This window comes from Trichosurus vulpecula, chromosome 9 (genome assembly GCF_011100635.1).
Source record: "Trichosurus vulpecula isolate mTriVul1 chromosome 9, mTriVul1.pri, whole genome shotgun sequence".
Classification (NCBI taxonomy): Eukaryota; Metazoa; Chordata; class Mammalia; order Diprotodontia; family Phalangeridae; genus Trichosurus; species Trichosurus vulpecula.
Window position 1 is genome coordinate 144,376,992 of NC_050581.1, and position 16,048 is coordinate 144,393,039.

General features: G+C 47.7%; 1 protein-coding gene across 1 annotated transcript; it reads left to right on the top strand.

Annotated features, from left to right (window-relative positions):
* Positions 1-233: 233 nt before the first annotated feature.
* On the top strand, positions 234-10,267 carry GATA2 (GATA binding protein 2). Its single transcript, XM_036738828.1, has 6 exons — positions 234-323; positions 999-1,447; positions 2,403-3,023; positions 5,053-5,198; positions 8,197-8,322; positions 9,054-10,267. The coding sequence occupies exons 2-6, from the start codon at positions 1,219-1,221 to the stop codon at positions 9,351-9,353; spliced, it is 1,422 nt and encodes a 473-aa protein (XP_036594723.1). The 5' UTR covers positions 234-323; positions 999-1,218; the 3' UTR covers positions 9,354-10,267.
* Positions 10,268-16,048: the final 5,781 nt, after the last annotated feature.

Sequence of the window (16,048 nt, forward strand, 5' to 3'; positions counted from 1 at the left end):
AGTGAAAGGGGGAGGGGAGTTAGGGGGCATAGGGGAGAGGGAGGGTTTTTGAGGGCGGGTGGGGGAGGTTGGGCTCCTCTGCCTTTGGCGGGTTAGTCTCTTAAAGATATTTGGAGTAAATTAGAAGCTTGGAGTTTCTGGGGTCCAGCCAATGGCAGCTGGAGGCAGGGCAGCGGACGCCGCTGATTGGCTGGCTGGAGCTTCTTAGCCGTGCGCGTCCCCCTATGTCCACTGAAGGGAGTCCTGCTGGCGCCAGGGCCGCCGACGATGATGCTGTGGGGATGTTACAAAAAAGGCGAGAGTCAGTGGAGTTTGCTTTCTGAGTAAGACCCTTTCTCCCTCCTCTCGGTCCAGCCTCCCCCTCCTCTCCTCTTCCTCCTCTTTGAGTTTACACCCTTACCCCGGTGCTGGCCCCCCGGCCTTCTTCCCATAACCTGCCGTGCCCCCCCCCCCCTCAGCGCTTCGTTTACAGCTGGGATTAAATTCTCTCTGAGGCGCCACGGAAGGGTGATTGGATCAGCTCTCCGGGCTTCCCCGTCTCCTTTCTGGCCTCGTCGGGGCATGGTTTCTGGTTCTTGTCTAGTGGTTTAAAACTTGTTTCTTCTTTCTCTCCGTATCCCTCCAGCCTCTTGTTAGTGTTGATCCAAGGTATTTTAGCATTTTAATTAAGTTTCACTCTTCTTTCGCTTTAAGCCTTCCTCCCAGGCCAGTAGAAGTACTCGACTTTCCCGAGGGTTTTTTTTTGGGGGGGGGGGTCGTTTCTGATTTTTAGAAAGTTACCTCTCAGGCTTGTCCCACTCAGGGAAGGCCAGCACCTTGGACTGTACCCGAACATCGTACCGTAAAGGAAAGAAAAGTTGACGCTCAGAGAGGACTGAGGAATTTGCCTTGTCCCGGCCCCAGACTTGGGGGAGAGAGTCTTTTCCTCATTTGCTGAGAGTTTTTGACTCTAACCAGTGTCTCCTTCTCCACTCCTGTTCCCCCCCCCCCCCCCGCAGGTGGTGCGCGCGGGTTCCGGGCTCCACACTCCACTTCGCGTCCAGATAGAGGCAACCACTTTCTACTCCGGCGCGGGAGACCCCCACAGCAGCGCAGCCCGGCTGATCCAGCTCTCTGCTTTGCTCGGGGCAGTTCCCCTGACCCCATCCGTTTCAGTGACCGCGGACTCTTGAACCCCGGCGGCGGCAAGGAGGGCCGAGAGTGGGGCCTCAGGGCACCATGGAGGTGGCGCCGGACCAGCCCCGCTGGATGGCCCATCACGCCGTGCTCAACGCGCAGCATCCGGACTCGCACCACCCGGGACTGGCACACAACTACATGGAACCCGCGCAGCTGCTGCCCCCAGATGAGGTGGATGTGTTCTTCAACCATCTGGACTCACAGGGCAATCCCTACTACGCCAACTCGGCCCATGCCAGAGCACGGGTCTCCTACAGCCAGGCACACGGTAAATTCCTGGGGGCCAGAAAAGCCGAGGGCCAACGGGAAAAGGCTGGTGGGGAGGGGGGGCTGTGAGTGCAGGGTGCGGAGCGTGAAAGTGACTCTGACTAGCCGGCTTCCTAGTTAATTTCACTGGCTATGCCTCTGGGAGAGAGGAAAAAGGGAAGTAGATTTAACCCTAGAAAGACGGCGAAGGGGAGGGGGACATCGGGAAGGGGGGAGTGGAGAGGTGGGTGGGGACGTAGGGCGGCCGAGGAGCTGGGCATATAACTAGAAACTAAACACGTCCGTTTCCCGGATGTGAAATCAAAACGAATCGAAATCGCTAATAATTTTGGGGGCTGGGCGGCCAGAGGGAGCAGCGGGCAGGGAAGAGGTGGGGGACAGGGGCCTCTCTCTCTCTCTCTCTTTCTCTCTCTCCTCTCTTTCTCTCTCTCTCTCTCTCTCTCTCTCTCTGTCTCTGTCTCTCTGTCTCTCCCTTTCTCTCTCTCTCCCTCTCTCTCTTTCTCTCTCTCTGTCACCTCCCTTGCCGCAACCCTCCAGCTGCCCTGGGCTCTTGGGAGGCTTTCCTCGGAGGGGAGTTGTTGGGGAGAGGTAGCGGTTTCATTCCCTGGCTTCCCTTCCCTACTCATTTCCCCCCACCCCTTTCTCCAGCATATAGTCCCTCTTCCTCGGGTTAGTCTCAGAGTAATAACTGAATCTCCTTCGCTGAGGGTGGGAGGGGAGTGTGTTTTTTTGTGCTTTGCGTGTACTTGTAGTTTTGTGTGCGAGTGGCGCACAAGCCGGGTTTCTGCTGTTCTCTCCCTGCGCCCCTAGCCCTAGCTTCTCTCTTCTACTTCTTGATCCTGGGTCCTTTCTCACCTTCTCGGGCGTCCCCTAAAGTGGCTTCCTGGGGTCTCGGGAGGTCTCCCTGCGCTGTTTGTGATTCCCGCCCCCATCGATGGCTGCCTCCCCCTCCACAGCTCGGCTGACCGGGAGCCAGATGTGCCGGCCTCACCTCCTACACAGCCCCGGAATCCCATGGCTAGATAGCGGCAAAGCGGCGCTGTCGGCGGCTGCGGCCCACCACCACAACCCCTGGACCGTGAGCCCCTTCTCCAAGGCACCCCTGCACCCATCGGCAGCTGGAGGCCCGGGCACACTCTCAGTGTACCCGGGAGGAGGCAGCGGCGCCAGCGGCGGCGGCTCCGTCTCCTCTCTCACGCCTGCTTCACACTCGGGGTCGCACCTCTTTGGCTTCCCCCCGACCCCGCCCAAGGAGGTATCCCCAGACCCCAGCGCCAGCAGCGCGGCCTCTCCCGCCTCTTCATCAGCAGGAGGAGTCCGGCCAGAGGACAAGGAGGGCGTCAAGTACCAAGTGACCCTATCTGACGGCTTGAAGATGGAGGGCGGCAGCCCCCTCCGGAGCAGCCTGGCTTCCATGAGTGGGCAGCCATCCACGCACCACCCCATCCCCACCTATCCCTCCTATGTGCCCGCTGCCCACGACTACAGCGGCAACCTCTTCCACCCAGGTGGCTTCCTGGGCGGTCCCGCCTCTAGCTTCACCCCCAAGCAGCGTAGCAAGGCCCGCTCCTGCTCAGGTAAGACTTCTCTTCCCTAGCCCTCTCCTGCCTCCCTGCCCCCACCCCCTTCCCTAGCTTCAGGCAGCCCTGGCGCCGCCGACTAGGGGGTGGAGATGGGGCATTTGGCGCCCGGAAGACTTTGCTTGGTTGGAGGTGTAGAGGAGAAGAGTTCTTTCGAAGCCAAGGGATAGTCTGGGCACAAATGTTTGGAATGAAGAAAGTTAGGCGAAGTTTCAAACTAGACTCCGGGCAAAATGCACCTCTGTCTTGAAACACAGTACCTTGATACTCTACAGTGTCAAGAAAAGCCACCTTATCTTCTAAAGTTACCCTTTTTCAAAGTGAAAGTGGCCTCTAGGAGAGCTGGGTGAGATGATCCACAATCCAAAGCCTCTTTTCCTTTTTTTATCCCTGCCCTGGATAAGTCTCCATGTTTCAATGCTTTCGTTCTAAACGGGAGCTGAGTAGCCCACCCCCCCCAATCCCTAACTCCCTTGACCCCAAATTAAAAGTTACAAGCAGAGTCTCTGTTAATACCTCAAAGTCCTGAGTATGATCGTACATACCTGTGCACTCTCAGGGTCCTAAATTTTTCCTAAATGAGTTCAATCTAATCTCAGAGCACTGCCCACATCTTTTGCAGAGTCCCCCCTTCACTCCCTGAGAAAACCTCTAGGTCCCTTTCTAAAGCAATCAAATAACCAGGTCATCTCCACCTCTAGGTGTAGTGGTATAGTCCAAGCTGTGTAGAAGACCCTAGGGTCTGAGGCCAGGGAATTCAATCAGGAACTCCCCTATACGGCCAGGCCTGAGTTGGGAGAGGTGACCACACCAGGCTTTAAAAGAAAAAGAAACAGCTTTCTGATGTCCCTCCTTGGGCCTCCTCTTTTTCCTTCTGAAACTCCTGAAGAACACTTCCCCCCCCCCCCCTTTAAGTTGGAGAAAAGATGGCCATGGAGTTGTTTTAAAAGCCTCAGGATCTTGGACTAGCCTATAGACAATCTACCCGCATGCCATGAAAAAAGACTTTTGGGTCCTAAATCCAGTCTTATTTGCATAAACTGTATTTGAAAGAATTTCTTGGGGTCCAGATCTCAGCCCCACTGCATTGTCTCTCGTTTCTAGCCTCATGACCTGGGAGGACTGAGAGGTTCCCAGAGAAATTCTACTAATGGCAATTTCTCTGTCATTGAATCAGGCCCAAGCTGGACTTTAGCTTCATTTTCCCTCTTCTGCCTGGGATTCTGGATGAGGGGTCCAACTCAGATTGTAATAATTTGGATATGTTTTGGGGAGGGGTCTTTCTCCTACTGGGTTTTACATTTTTATTTGGGTTTATGTATTTTTATTAATGGTCAAATTTAAGTTACTGAATTCTAAAACCAAATGGGTATATATCTGTTCTGAATTTGTGAGACATTGAATATGAGGAACTCTTGGTGTGGAGTCTCCCTCCATTATGTGAGGGTGTGTGTCAACAAGTCAGCAAGCATGGCTGATATATACATATGTACTTTATATATGCCTTTATATAGACATGATTTTTCCTAGAGAAAAATAAAGGAGGATCCCAATATTGAGCTCAGAGCCACTGGGGGAGGAAGGTCTAAAGAGGAGAATAAGAGCCATTGGTAAAGAGACTGGGGGAAGTAGATGAGATGAAAGGAGAGGCAGGAGGGAAAGGGACAGAGATGGGGTGACCATATAGCTATTTGGGAATGTTAATGGGAATGCCATTTCTCAGACGGATTTTTTCTTTGAATGTCTAAATGACTCCAATCCTGTGGGAAATTCTCTGCTTTTCTGCTCTCCCTTTTGGTCTCATACTTCAGAGTATGGTATTTGACTTATGCTACCTTAAGGCTTAATTTTTAGGCAGGAACAATATTTCCTGAATGCTGAGAGGTACCACACTCCCCCCATCACATCCTTGGGAAAGTTGGGGTTAATGCCCGGGGGTAATTTCCTGTACCAAGGACAACAGTAAAAAGCTTTTGTGAATTTGTTTTTAAAGAAAGACACCCAGTGTCTCCGTGTTTCCATTTAGAAGGCAGAGAGTGTGTGAACTGCGGGGCCACAGCTACCCCACTCTGGAGAAGGGATGGCACAGGACACTATCTGTGTAACGCCTGTGGGCTCTACCACAAAATGAATGGACAAAACCGGCCACTCATCAAGCCCAAGCGGAGACTGGTAGGTGGCTCACTCTCTTTGGGATGTCTGGAGTCGAGCTGTTAGGCTTGGGGAGGAATGGCTAGATTAGAGATGTGTGTGGGTAGGATCATTGGGAGGTCAAGGGTCTGGAATCTGGGAAGGCCAGGGTAAGGGTAAGTAGGTCTGGCCTAACAATTGTAGAAGTGCCAGGAGAAAGTAGAGCTAGGTAAGTATCCAACGCAAAATTGCTTTGCAGAGTTAAAATTCAGATACTGGGTATAATTATTGGGGTCATAGAATTAGAAGTTGAAATCTAGGCCAACTCTAGCATTTTTTTGCATATGAAGTAACTGAGGCCCAGAGAGGGGTGAGTGACTTGGACAAAGTCACACATGACAGAGCTGGTTCTAAAATCAGGTCTTTTGGACTCCCATATCAGGGTGCTTTCCATTACACCAAACTGATCTCTCCTCCCGCCTCCTCCATTATGATTAAGATCACAGCCCCAGTTAACTAGGAGTCAGAGGCTGAGAAACCAGTTATTGGCAGAGCAAGACAATATGTGGCTCATTTTAAAAAGTATTTCTCTAGCTGGATTCTGAGTGCTCTCTGGTCATGAAAGAGTTACTGTGGCTAGCACACTCCCCCTGGTAAGTCCCAGTAGACTTCCATGGGTCCAACTCCATGTCCTCTATTTCGCTTTTAAAAATAGGGCCAAGAAGCCGTTTTCTCTCATAGCCCAGGGCAGCCCTCACTCTGGTTCCCAACAGGGCACACAATTCCTGGTGCTTATTTAAAACACACACACTCACAGACAAACCCTAACCACCAAAAAAAACCTTCCCTTTATTATTTTTCCATGGAGTCACCTATACTGTGTATTTTCATTTGAGTGATTTTTTTTAAAATGCCCTTTCTAAGCTCCTGGCCGGTTTCCTATCCGGACATCTGCAGGCTGAAGATAAGGAAACTTGGTGTATCTGTATCCGGGCTCTGCAAGCTTTGAGTGTCTCCTAGGCTGGGCTTCGCCTCTTGCTGGGCTGTTTTGAAATTTCTAATACCCTCCGCTCTGCAAATAATGTGTAAAATGCTAAGGATAATAAATTTTTTTTCAGGGAGATGTGATTTACGAGGTTTAAATCGTTTTGCCGTTTTGGGGACATTTTCTTTCCCCCTCCTGGAGCCTGGGGATGGGAGGTTGGAGGGTGAAGGTGGGGGAGGGACCCAGGCCGGCTGTCCGGACAGCTAGTGAGTCAGAATTCCAGCTATGCAGCTGCTTAATTAGCTGCTTTTCCTCCTGAAAAGTAGAGGAAGGAGGGATCTGAGAGTACCCTGCTGCCGTCGGAGGCCAATGCTTTGTGAGTTCAGGGTGAGGGCCCTGTGTGGGGCTGGAGCTAGGGCTAGGGCTAAGACTAGGGTAGCTGGCCTACTGGTGGCAGTCAGGCTAATGGCATTGAAAAAGATAAGTATTTGCAAATAAGCCCCCTGCCTCCTGGCCTCCCAGCCCAGCAGTCTGTGGTGGAAGATTCCAGCCCGCTCGCTGAGAGTTGGGGGAACCCGTTCTGTCAGTTTTTCTCCCAGCCTGTGGCTGGCTGGGTGATAGGGGTGGGAAGAGATTTTGTTTTCAGAGTTGACAACTGGGGGAGGCCTGTGATATTCTTGACTCACCTTTTCAGTGAAAATCTGAATTGTCAGGGTGGGAAACTTCTCCCTTGTCCTCTCTTTTCCCAATCCCCCAGCTCACGGACACCCTCAGATTGGGGTGTGGCCGGGCCACCATCTTTGACATTTTCTTTTTTTTTTTTGGAGGGATCTGCTACCAATCACTTCTGCCCCTTTCACTCCTGGTCTCCCCTTTCCCTCCAGCTTGGTAAAATTTAAAGACCAGAGAACAGACATTTGGGAAATTTGAGTTCCCCTCCTAACACTGCCGTTGGCTCACTAGTTGACCTTCTACAGGTCATTTCTATTTTCTCGACTTGAGTTTTCTGGTCTGTAAAATGAAGAGGTTGGGTGACTTAGGTGTTCACTTTTCTTATCTCTGAAATTCTTTGATTCCCTTATGGAAGGTCAGTTGATATTGTCATCTACCTTGAGGGTCTGCGCCTAGGGCTTAGGCGCTTGGCTAAATCTAGAACCCTAGACCTGTGGAAATGAGGACCCTTTGTGATTTAACATACCTTTGCCTCTCACCTCAATCTCAGGGGCAAACTTGGCCCATTCCTGCGCCTTTTCCCTGCTCTTTCCTTAAAGGTTCTCTTGTCACCACCCCTCGATGGGGCAGCACCCAGGGTCTGTGCCATTCTGAGGAGACCTCCTCTTTCCTTCAAAACTGGGTTGTGATCATTCCTTGCTAATCTTACCCCATCCCCCAATAAGCTTGGGGTGAGATTAAGGATTGGGGGTGGAGAGGCTGCTGAGCCTGTGCCAGTGCGTTTACATTTTGAGATGGTGGTTGAGGAGTCAGAGAGGCCCTGGGGCAAGGCCTGGGTTTATTGTTGTTGAGTCTTTCTAGCTGTATGGGTGACATTTCTCTTAGGCTTCTGGAGAGTTGAAGGCAGGGCAGACTTTGTTTTATTAGGCCCACATGAAGGGTGAGGTAGGGAGGGGCAGGGGTAGCAAGGGAAGGAGTTCAGGGGTCAGGATAGGATTGAATTGGGATGACTGAATTGCCCAAGTATGTTCTCCAAAGTTAGGGGCTGAGGAAAAGTACTTTAGTCAGAATGGGAAAGAGGGTAGGGGATCTGGGTCCCACTCCATAACCACTATGCTGAAAGTATACTATATAATTTTGGACAAGACACTTCCCCTCTCTGAGCCTTGGCTGGTACAGTGAGTTTAGGTGAAATTATCTCCAACGTAGGTCTCTTACAGCTATGAGATTTTATGGATAATTTTATATAAGTCTAACTTTTTCTTCTTCCAGTGTGAGGGTGTTTGGGAAAAAGCATTTAGCAGTGCCAAGGGTGGGAGTAGCTTAAGCGCCAGGATAACTAGGCTTCCTCCCCTTTACCATCGATCCCTCTTCCCCCCTCAGTCAGCAGCCAGGAGAGCTGGGACCTGTTGCGCCAATTGCCAGACAACCACCACCACCTTATGGCGCCGAAACGCTAACGGGGACCCTGTCTGCAACGCCTGTGGCCTCTATTACAAACTGCACAATGTGAGTGTGCCCCACCCCTGCCCGCCCCTTCCCCCTCCCAAGGGACCCCAGGCCATTCTTTACTGATGGAAGAGTGATGCTGCCTCCTAAGCCTGACAATGCCTGCCTCCTCCGCTTGGCTTGGGAAGCCATCAGGAGGGATCCAATCCCTGCATTTCCCTCCTCCCCCGAGCCCTCTTCGTACAGGCAGAATTACTAGTGGTCTGAAGGCCAGGCAGGCATCTGTGGTGGTGAGGAGAGAAAACTATTTGGCCCTTTTAGAAAGACCTAGGATCAAATCCTTTCTCTCCTGCTCATTTCCTCACGGGCTCTCAAGAAATTATCTCTATAAAGTCCCTCTATAAAGCCTCTCTAAGAAAAAATTCCTACAATTCAGAGACAAACTGGTTGGGAAGGATAAAGTTTGTTGCAATATGTTTGAGCTCTAGGGGTGTGAGAAGGGTCCCTTTCTCACCCGAGCAAAGTTGAACCTTGTGTTGGGGAGTAAGAGCTGTCCAGTTCTGGTCTGTCTCCTTTCCTCCTTCCCCCATCTCAGGTCCATGACATTTCATGAGATGATAAGCACAGGGAAAAGAACCAAAACTCATCCTTCTTTCCTGAGGATCCAAAGTGGTTACCCGGTTGGGACAGTTGGGAGGAGTCCAAGCTAAGTCTAAACCAGACCATCCATCCTTGGCAGGGTGGGGAGTTTGCCTGCCTGAGCACAACATGACGGTGCTGTTATTCCACAGGTGAATCGGCCACTGACCATGAAGAAGGAGGGCATTCAGACCCGTAATCGGAAGATGTCTAACAAGTCCAAGAAGAGCAAGAAGGGTGCTGAGTGCTTTGAGGAACTGTCGAAATGCATGCAGGAGAAGTCATCTCCTTTCAGCGCAGCTGCCCTGGCCAGCCACATGGCCCCCATGGGCCACCTCCCACCCTTCAGCCACTCGGGACACATCCTGCCCACACCCACTCCCATCCACCCTTCCTCCAGCATCTCTTTTGGACACCCCCACCCATCCAGCATGGTGACTGCCATGGGCTAAGAGCAGCAGCCCGGGTTCGGGGGCCTCACCCAGGACATGGACAGACAGAAAGAATGGATGGACAGACCTCGATGTCAGGGTGGGAGTGGGGGGGGGCTGAAAGCAGGGGAGCATTTGGAATGGGGAGAGGCAGGGATTAAGGGCTCCAGAAGGGGCTTGTACTCTGGATAGGGCAGCGATGGGCAGCCACCCCTCCCTCTCCCTCAGGGATAACAACCAAGATGACATTGCCTGAGTCACTCCCACCTATGGGACTGGCAGTCCTGGCTTGGGGCTCAACAAAGCCTCCTCCCTCCCTTGTTCCCCACAGCCCTCCATGCCTGTCCTCCTCCCCCTCTGGCCTCTCTGCTATTACTGTGAATCTCATAAACTGGTCTGAGATGGCTAGCCAGATTTCTGTCTTGGATGATTGTTTGGGGGGAATAGGACAACTTAATAAAAAAGAAAGGAAAAAAAGAACTTAATTGTTAGAAAAACAAAGATGGAAAAAGGTATAAAAATAATTTATTTTGTTCTTGTTTTCAGCGAGGACTTGGGTATTTTGCAAGGGTCTCAGCTATTGATGCAAGAGCCCTTCCCCTCTTCTGACCCCTTCTATGTTCTGCCCCTCCCTTTTGGGGGGAGGTAGTTTCAGTTGAAGAAAAATTGACCAACTGGAAACCTGCCTCATTTGTTCTAGCAACCCAGCTCATTAGCTTATGGGATGGATGAGCACTTCACCTCCCCTCAGATGGGGGAAATCATGAGTCTGCTTCCCCAGGGGTGGCTGGGAGGTGGGTAGGCTAGGTTCTAGTGGCCTCAGAAATGGGACCCCAGTTGGGTGCAGAGAGAGAGCACCCACTGGTCCCTGGGGAGGAGTCATGTCCTCCCCTCAACCTAGCAGGTAGTATTGGGGGAGTGGGAAGGCTGGTATAGAGGAGATAGGGGGAAGGCAGGGGAAGGGTGTCAGCTCAGCAGGGTTGGGGGACACTGGGGAGGGAGAGACAATCACAAAATGGCCAGCACTGAGGCTCAGGAGGGAAGAATGGGTCAGAGGAAGGGAGAGGAAAGAGAAGAGCTCCCCCAGTACCTGAGTTTTGTTGTTTTGGAAAGGAAAGAGAAAAAAACCCTACGAAGAAAAGTCCTCCTCTGACTAAAAACCAAGTTGGAGATAAACACCATTGTGGCCAGTGTGAAGCGTGTCCTCCTGCTGGTGGGAGCCATGCCCCTGCAGTGGGTGCAGGCCTAACCCCATGTACATACTTAGCTATTCTGCTGACCCCTCCTTTCCTTCTCCACTCCAATTGCCTCTCTTCTCCCCTCCCAGCTAGGGGATAGAAAACTGCATAAGCTTAACTCACCAATGAGTTGGTCTTTATTTTGTCGTTTTTTTTTTTTAATTTCTTTTTGGATCAAGCCAATTGTATATTATTGCAAAAGTCCTGCTAAGAAGGAAATAAAACATAAGAAAATGGATGTACTTTCCTATTTTTTTCCTAACTATGTAATTCAAAAGCATTAGCTACAACAGAGCAGAGAGCCAGGGACCGGAAAGGGAGAGAGAAAGCTTCCTGGCTTGGTTCCTGTTGGTCTGCTTGCTTTTCTCTGTCTTTGGGGGTTTTCTGGTCTCTGTCTGGACAGGTAGCTGCACTTTGCAAAGAAGGGAATCCACAAAGCCGCAGGGTCCAGTTGTGGTTGGCCAGGTCTGAGTGTTGGGAGGGTGGGACTGACCTTGCCTTGGTATTCTAGGAGAGAAATCCTGGCGCTTTGGGGAAGATGCCCCCTGGTCATGGAGATGTACTGGGCCAGGTTTTCTGGAAGAGCTGTTGATGTTAAGGATCTTATCCTGGACAAGGGGTTCTTTTGGATTGCTACATCCCAGGGTTAGAAGGGAGGTGCCCTCTTGACAATGGTATTACAGGGGAGATGAGCCATTGCCCAGGTATTGATCCACTGAACTACAAAATTGGTCCTGTGCTTGTCTGGGTTCTTCCATGGTACAGCTGTACATAATCTGTACGAAGTGGGGCTAGGGGGTGGGTGGTGAGGGGTGGAGAAGATATTGTCCTGATACAGTGATATATTGACAGAGTGCAATATAACCAGTCGCTACAGTGGGCACACCACCGTTGGGAGTAACTTATTTTGTGCTTGTATCAGCATAAGAAAAAAAATAAATTTGCAGTATTTTCTGTTTTTGTTTTTTATTTTGCTTGTTTATTTTGGATTAGTGAACTAAGTTATTGTTAATTATGTACAACATTTATATATTGTCTGTAAAAAGTGTATGCTATCCTCATATTCCTTCAAAGTGAATACTGCTAAGAATAATAAAATCCTTTTTTTTTTTTTGTGAGATCAATGGGTCCATTTTGTGAGATCAGGCTGGAAACTGATCTCTCATACTCCCAGATGCCCCTGGGCTCCCTGGGCATTTGATTCCTATTTTTCCTATTCTTGAAATGGGAGGTGACCAAGTGGAGGAATCACTCCTTCTTTCACTTGGCCCCAAAGACTGTAAGAAACCGATGGGTTGGAGAAGGAACCAACACCAGAGGCAAGGCCTATAATTGAGCAGAAGATGCTAGTCTCGTTGTAGCTATAGGGCAAAGGACCCTGGACTTCGAATCTGAAATTTAATTCCTGGCTCTGACATAGGATTCTCAAAGCTAAAAGGAGACCGTACAGACTGTCTGGTCCAACTCTACAGATTGTACATTCCATAGATTAAGGCAACTGACTTCTAAAGGTTAAATGATTTGCCCAAGTTCACACAGGTAGTAAGTAGGAAAGAAGGGGCTCTCTGACTTAAAATCCATTGTTTTTTTTTTTTCTGTTACAGGAGCTGTGTGATCCTAGGAAAGTCATTTCTCTGGGTCTCATTTTCCTCTATCAATAGAGTTGTAGGCTGGGTTACATAAAGATAATAACTTCATTTTCTCATTTTATGGAATTGAGGGAAGAGCTTTGCAAACCTTGGTTGACAAAGTTTAGATTTATACATAAATCTAAGCTATTGGGGTTGGGGATGGAGGGAAGAGAGAGTGACCAGAAGGACTGAGGAGTGAAAAATCCAGCTAATACTGAAGGGGATTGTTAGTGACCAGGGAATAGGTAGGGAGGGAGCAAGCTTCAAAAACATTGGAATTGGGTGGGTAAGAAGGTGTAGATTTCAGAGAGCATTACCATGGGAAGTACTGATCAGAGAGCAATAGGTCCATAAGTTTGTTTTTGAGAATGAGAAATGGACAATATCCATAGAGCACTAAAATGGTATCTCAGAAATAGCAGCTAGGCATGGACAGACCAACTGTCATCCCCGCCTCCACCCCAGACCCCGCAAAAACAACCTGAAGTATATAGATTCAACCTTGGTGAGAGTTATCTTGAGTCCAAGAAACAACTCTGACCCCTTGAGACACTCCTTTCCCATTGGACCTTGAGGACCTGACAAGGAATGCAGGCCTGGTATAAACAATGGAAAAACTATTGGACCCAGTAGTCAGAACATCTGGGTTTCAATGTTGGATCTGCCACTTAGCACCTGTGTAACTTCAGTCAAGTCACTCAAACTCTCTCAGGCTTCATTTGCTCATCAGGAAATATGAGTGGGTTGGATTATCTGAAGCCTGCAGTACCATCCAGTTCAAAATCCAATAATAATGTAGGCCCTGAGGGTTTCAGATGGAGAAAACAGGCAATAGTTGCTTACAAAAATGTTAAAGTCACCTCTCACCCACCAGCCCACAGAAGGAACCTGCAAAACAGAGGCTGTTGTCATTAGTAGCCAGCCTAAATGATACCTTCCGTCATTGATTTCACTGGTTGCTGATAATACTGCTGACTTGTTCTGTGTTAGGTTCAAGCTGAAGGCCTGGGAGAGAGCTCCTGTTTGCATACCAGCCTATGGTTTTGTGTAGTTGCTCTCTGTAAAATCTCCTAATAACCTACCCCGCCCCCAATCCAGGCTCCAGACCCAGAAGAAGCCAAAGGCTATTAAAGGAAGAGGGAATCTTCAGACTCCCTGACTTTATCAATTTGCAACCTGGGTCCTGAAACCAGTACTTGGCATCTCCCAACACCAGCATCTGTCACTGGCCAATTCTTGACTTTATTCTTGGGAACAAACTATTTAGTGATATTATGGAGAAAGTAAGGGTCACCATCAGGTATCCTGACATCTCTGAGAGAGGCACCGTGAACCTTATGGGACTCTAAATTGGCTGATGCTGAACGGAAAGAAGTTAAGTACTATAGTGAATAGTATACTGAACCTGGATTCATGAAGACTTGAGTTCAAATCCTGCCTCAGACTCTTGCTAGCTCTATGACTGTGGGCAAGTCATTGAATCTCTCTGTGCCTCTATTTTTTCATCTATAATATGAGGTGTAGTATATGATGTACACTAAGTTTCCTTCTAGATCTAAATCCATGATCCTATGAACCCGCAGGAAGTTTCTGCAGTGAGTCCCTTCCTTAAAGCCTCATACCACAGGAGATCACTTATTCCAAGGAGGGATAGGGACTAGCACTGTCCGTAGAGGAGGCACTCGCCTTAATGGAAATCCTCAAACTTGAGGTAAAAATAACAGTGGAAAGAAAACATTTGTATGAGAATATAAAGAGAAAGAAACAGAAGCAATATTACTAGCAGTGCACTACAGCCTGCTTTGCCAGATGAAAGATATGGGTGATATTTTCCTAATACAGATGCTCATCAACTGACCAAGATGACAAAATGGTCAGGGAGGCAACATGTTGGGAACTTTAGAATGGTAGTAATGGCAACTTTACCTGTGCAGACACCTGATGAATATCTCATTTTTGCTAAAAGAGTAGCTGATGCATTTCTGATACTTTACCTATAGCTTGATATCTCAAAAGGTAATTAGACTATAAGAGAACTTACTATTATGGATTTAATTTTATGATCAGTAAGGAAGAATTATTTGGTTTTGTGAAAATAGCAGGAACCTTGATAGAAGGTGACTCAATTATCTTGGAGTTTATAATATTGAGGAAAGAAAATACTAGGCACAACGAAATAATTACCTCATCCTTCAGGAAAGCAAGTTTTTAAAAATCATGAGAAAAGGTGAATATGATTCTGTGATCTGAAGCTTTAAAAGGGCATCCAACTCATAATGGATAGGAGCTTTTAAAAAGAAATGAAATTCTAACAAGACAATTGTGAATGGACTCAAGGAAGAAGAAAAGAAGGTAGCTAAAGGAATCATTGTGGAAATATGGGGAGTTATCTAGAGAGCTGAGATTTTTAAAATAGTGCTTAAGGTGAAAGGAGGGACAAGAATCATAGACCTGTAAAGAGTATCAGGACAAATAAATTTAGGAGCTCTGATCAACACAATGACAAACCAGGATTCCAGAGGACTCATGATGAAACATGTTCCTACCTCTAAGTTAAAGAGGTAGATGGACTCAGAGTACAACTTGAAACATAATTTTTTTTTTGACATGGCCAATGTAAGAATTTGTTTTGCTTGATTATACATGTTTGTAAATGGAAAAAAAAAAGGAAAGAAGGGCTAGATTAATTAGGGAATGAAAATGACTAAAGAATACTCAGTGAGGTACCTGACTGTATTTAGGTTTTTGCACTTATTTGACATTTTTTCTGCTATTTCTCTGGCTTTAGCAGGCACTTAATAAATGTTGAGTTTGAAAAAAATGCCAAGAAAACTAAAGTCCAAAATGAATGAGGGTCATAAAGATGCTAAAAATAAGGGTGGGGTGGGATGGGGCAGGGGGGGGGTGTTAAAGTATGTATAAAGCAAAAACAAGGAAAAGATAAGCCCCTTGTTTGAACCAAATAATATAGTGTTTGTTAACAGTGAAGGCAGAACTACTCAACTCTCTCAGCACCCAAACACAGGATCCCACAGTTGAACACTTAATTTGTTCCTTCATTATTTCCAGTGTGTTGATCACAGATGGAATGTAAACAAAAGCCTGATCTCATGCAATACCTTCTTTCTCTTCCACTGGTGCCTGGCTCAGCACTAATCATACTCGGGAGTGTGCTGGAGTCAGTTCCTACTGGTGTTTGAGAGATTGTTAAATTTTCATTGTGAACATTTACATTTCTGCATGGGCAAAGACTACAGATCTGGGTTTGATTTATTGTTTTGTTGATTTGTCTAGACTTAAGAAAGTAATGGAGAAAATTTTAGTAATGCAGATTCAACTTAAAAGTATGTCGAGTATTGTACAATGACCAACTGTGAATGACTTAGCTCTTCTCAGCAATAAAATGACTCAAGACAATTTTAAAGGACCCATGAAGAAAATGCTATCCATCTCTAGAGAAAGAACTCATAGCATCTGAATGAGATCAAAGCATACTATTTTCACTTTCTTCATTTTGTCCATGATCTTTTCCCCCTGTGGTCTGTTTCTTCTTTTACAATACGACTAATATGGAAATCTATTTTACATGATTGCACATATATAACCTATATCAAATTGTTTACCATCTTAGGGAGGGAGGTGAGGGAGAGAGGGAGAAAATTTGGCACTCAAAATTTTTAAAAACTGAATGTTAAAATTTGTCATTACATGTAACTGGAAAAAATAAAATACTATAAAAAAAGGATTCAGAATTTAAAAAAAAAGCATGTTGAATATACTTTATCTTCTCCATGAAAGCTGGTTGTTAAACATTTACCAGCATACCACTGGCAAAGTGTACTTGTTG

What these genes read in the sequence shown, in the direction of transcription:
- GATA2 (XM_036738828.1), top strand. Translation starts at nt 1,219, where the DNA reads ATGGAGGTGGCGCCGGACCAGCCCCGCTGGATGGCCCATCACGCCGTG. An exon ending in CTCCTACAGCCAGGCACACG is followed by an intron (nt 1,448 to 2,402) that starts GTAAATTCCTGG and finishes CCCCCTCCACAG; the next exon opens with CTCGGCTGACCGGGAGCCAG. An exon ending in CAAGGCCCGCTCCTGCTCAG is followed by an intron (nt 3,024 to 5,052) that starts GTAAGACTTCTC and finishes GTTTCCATTTAG; the next exon opens with AAGGCAGAGAGTGTGTGAAC.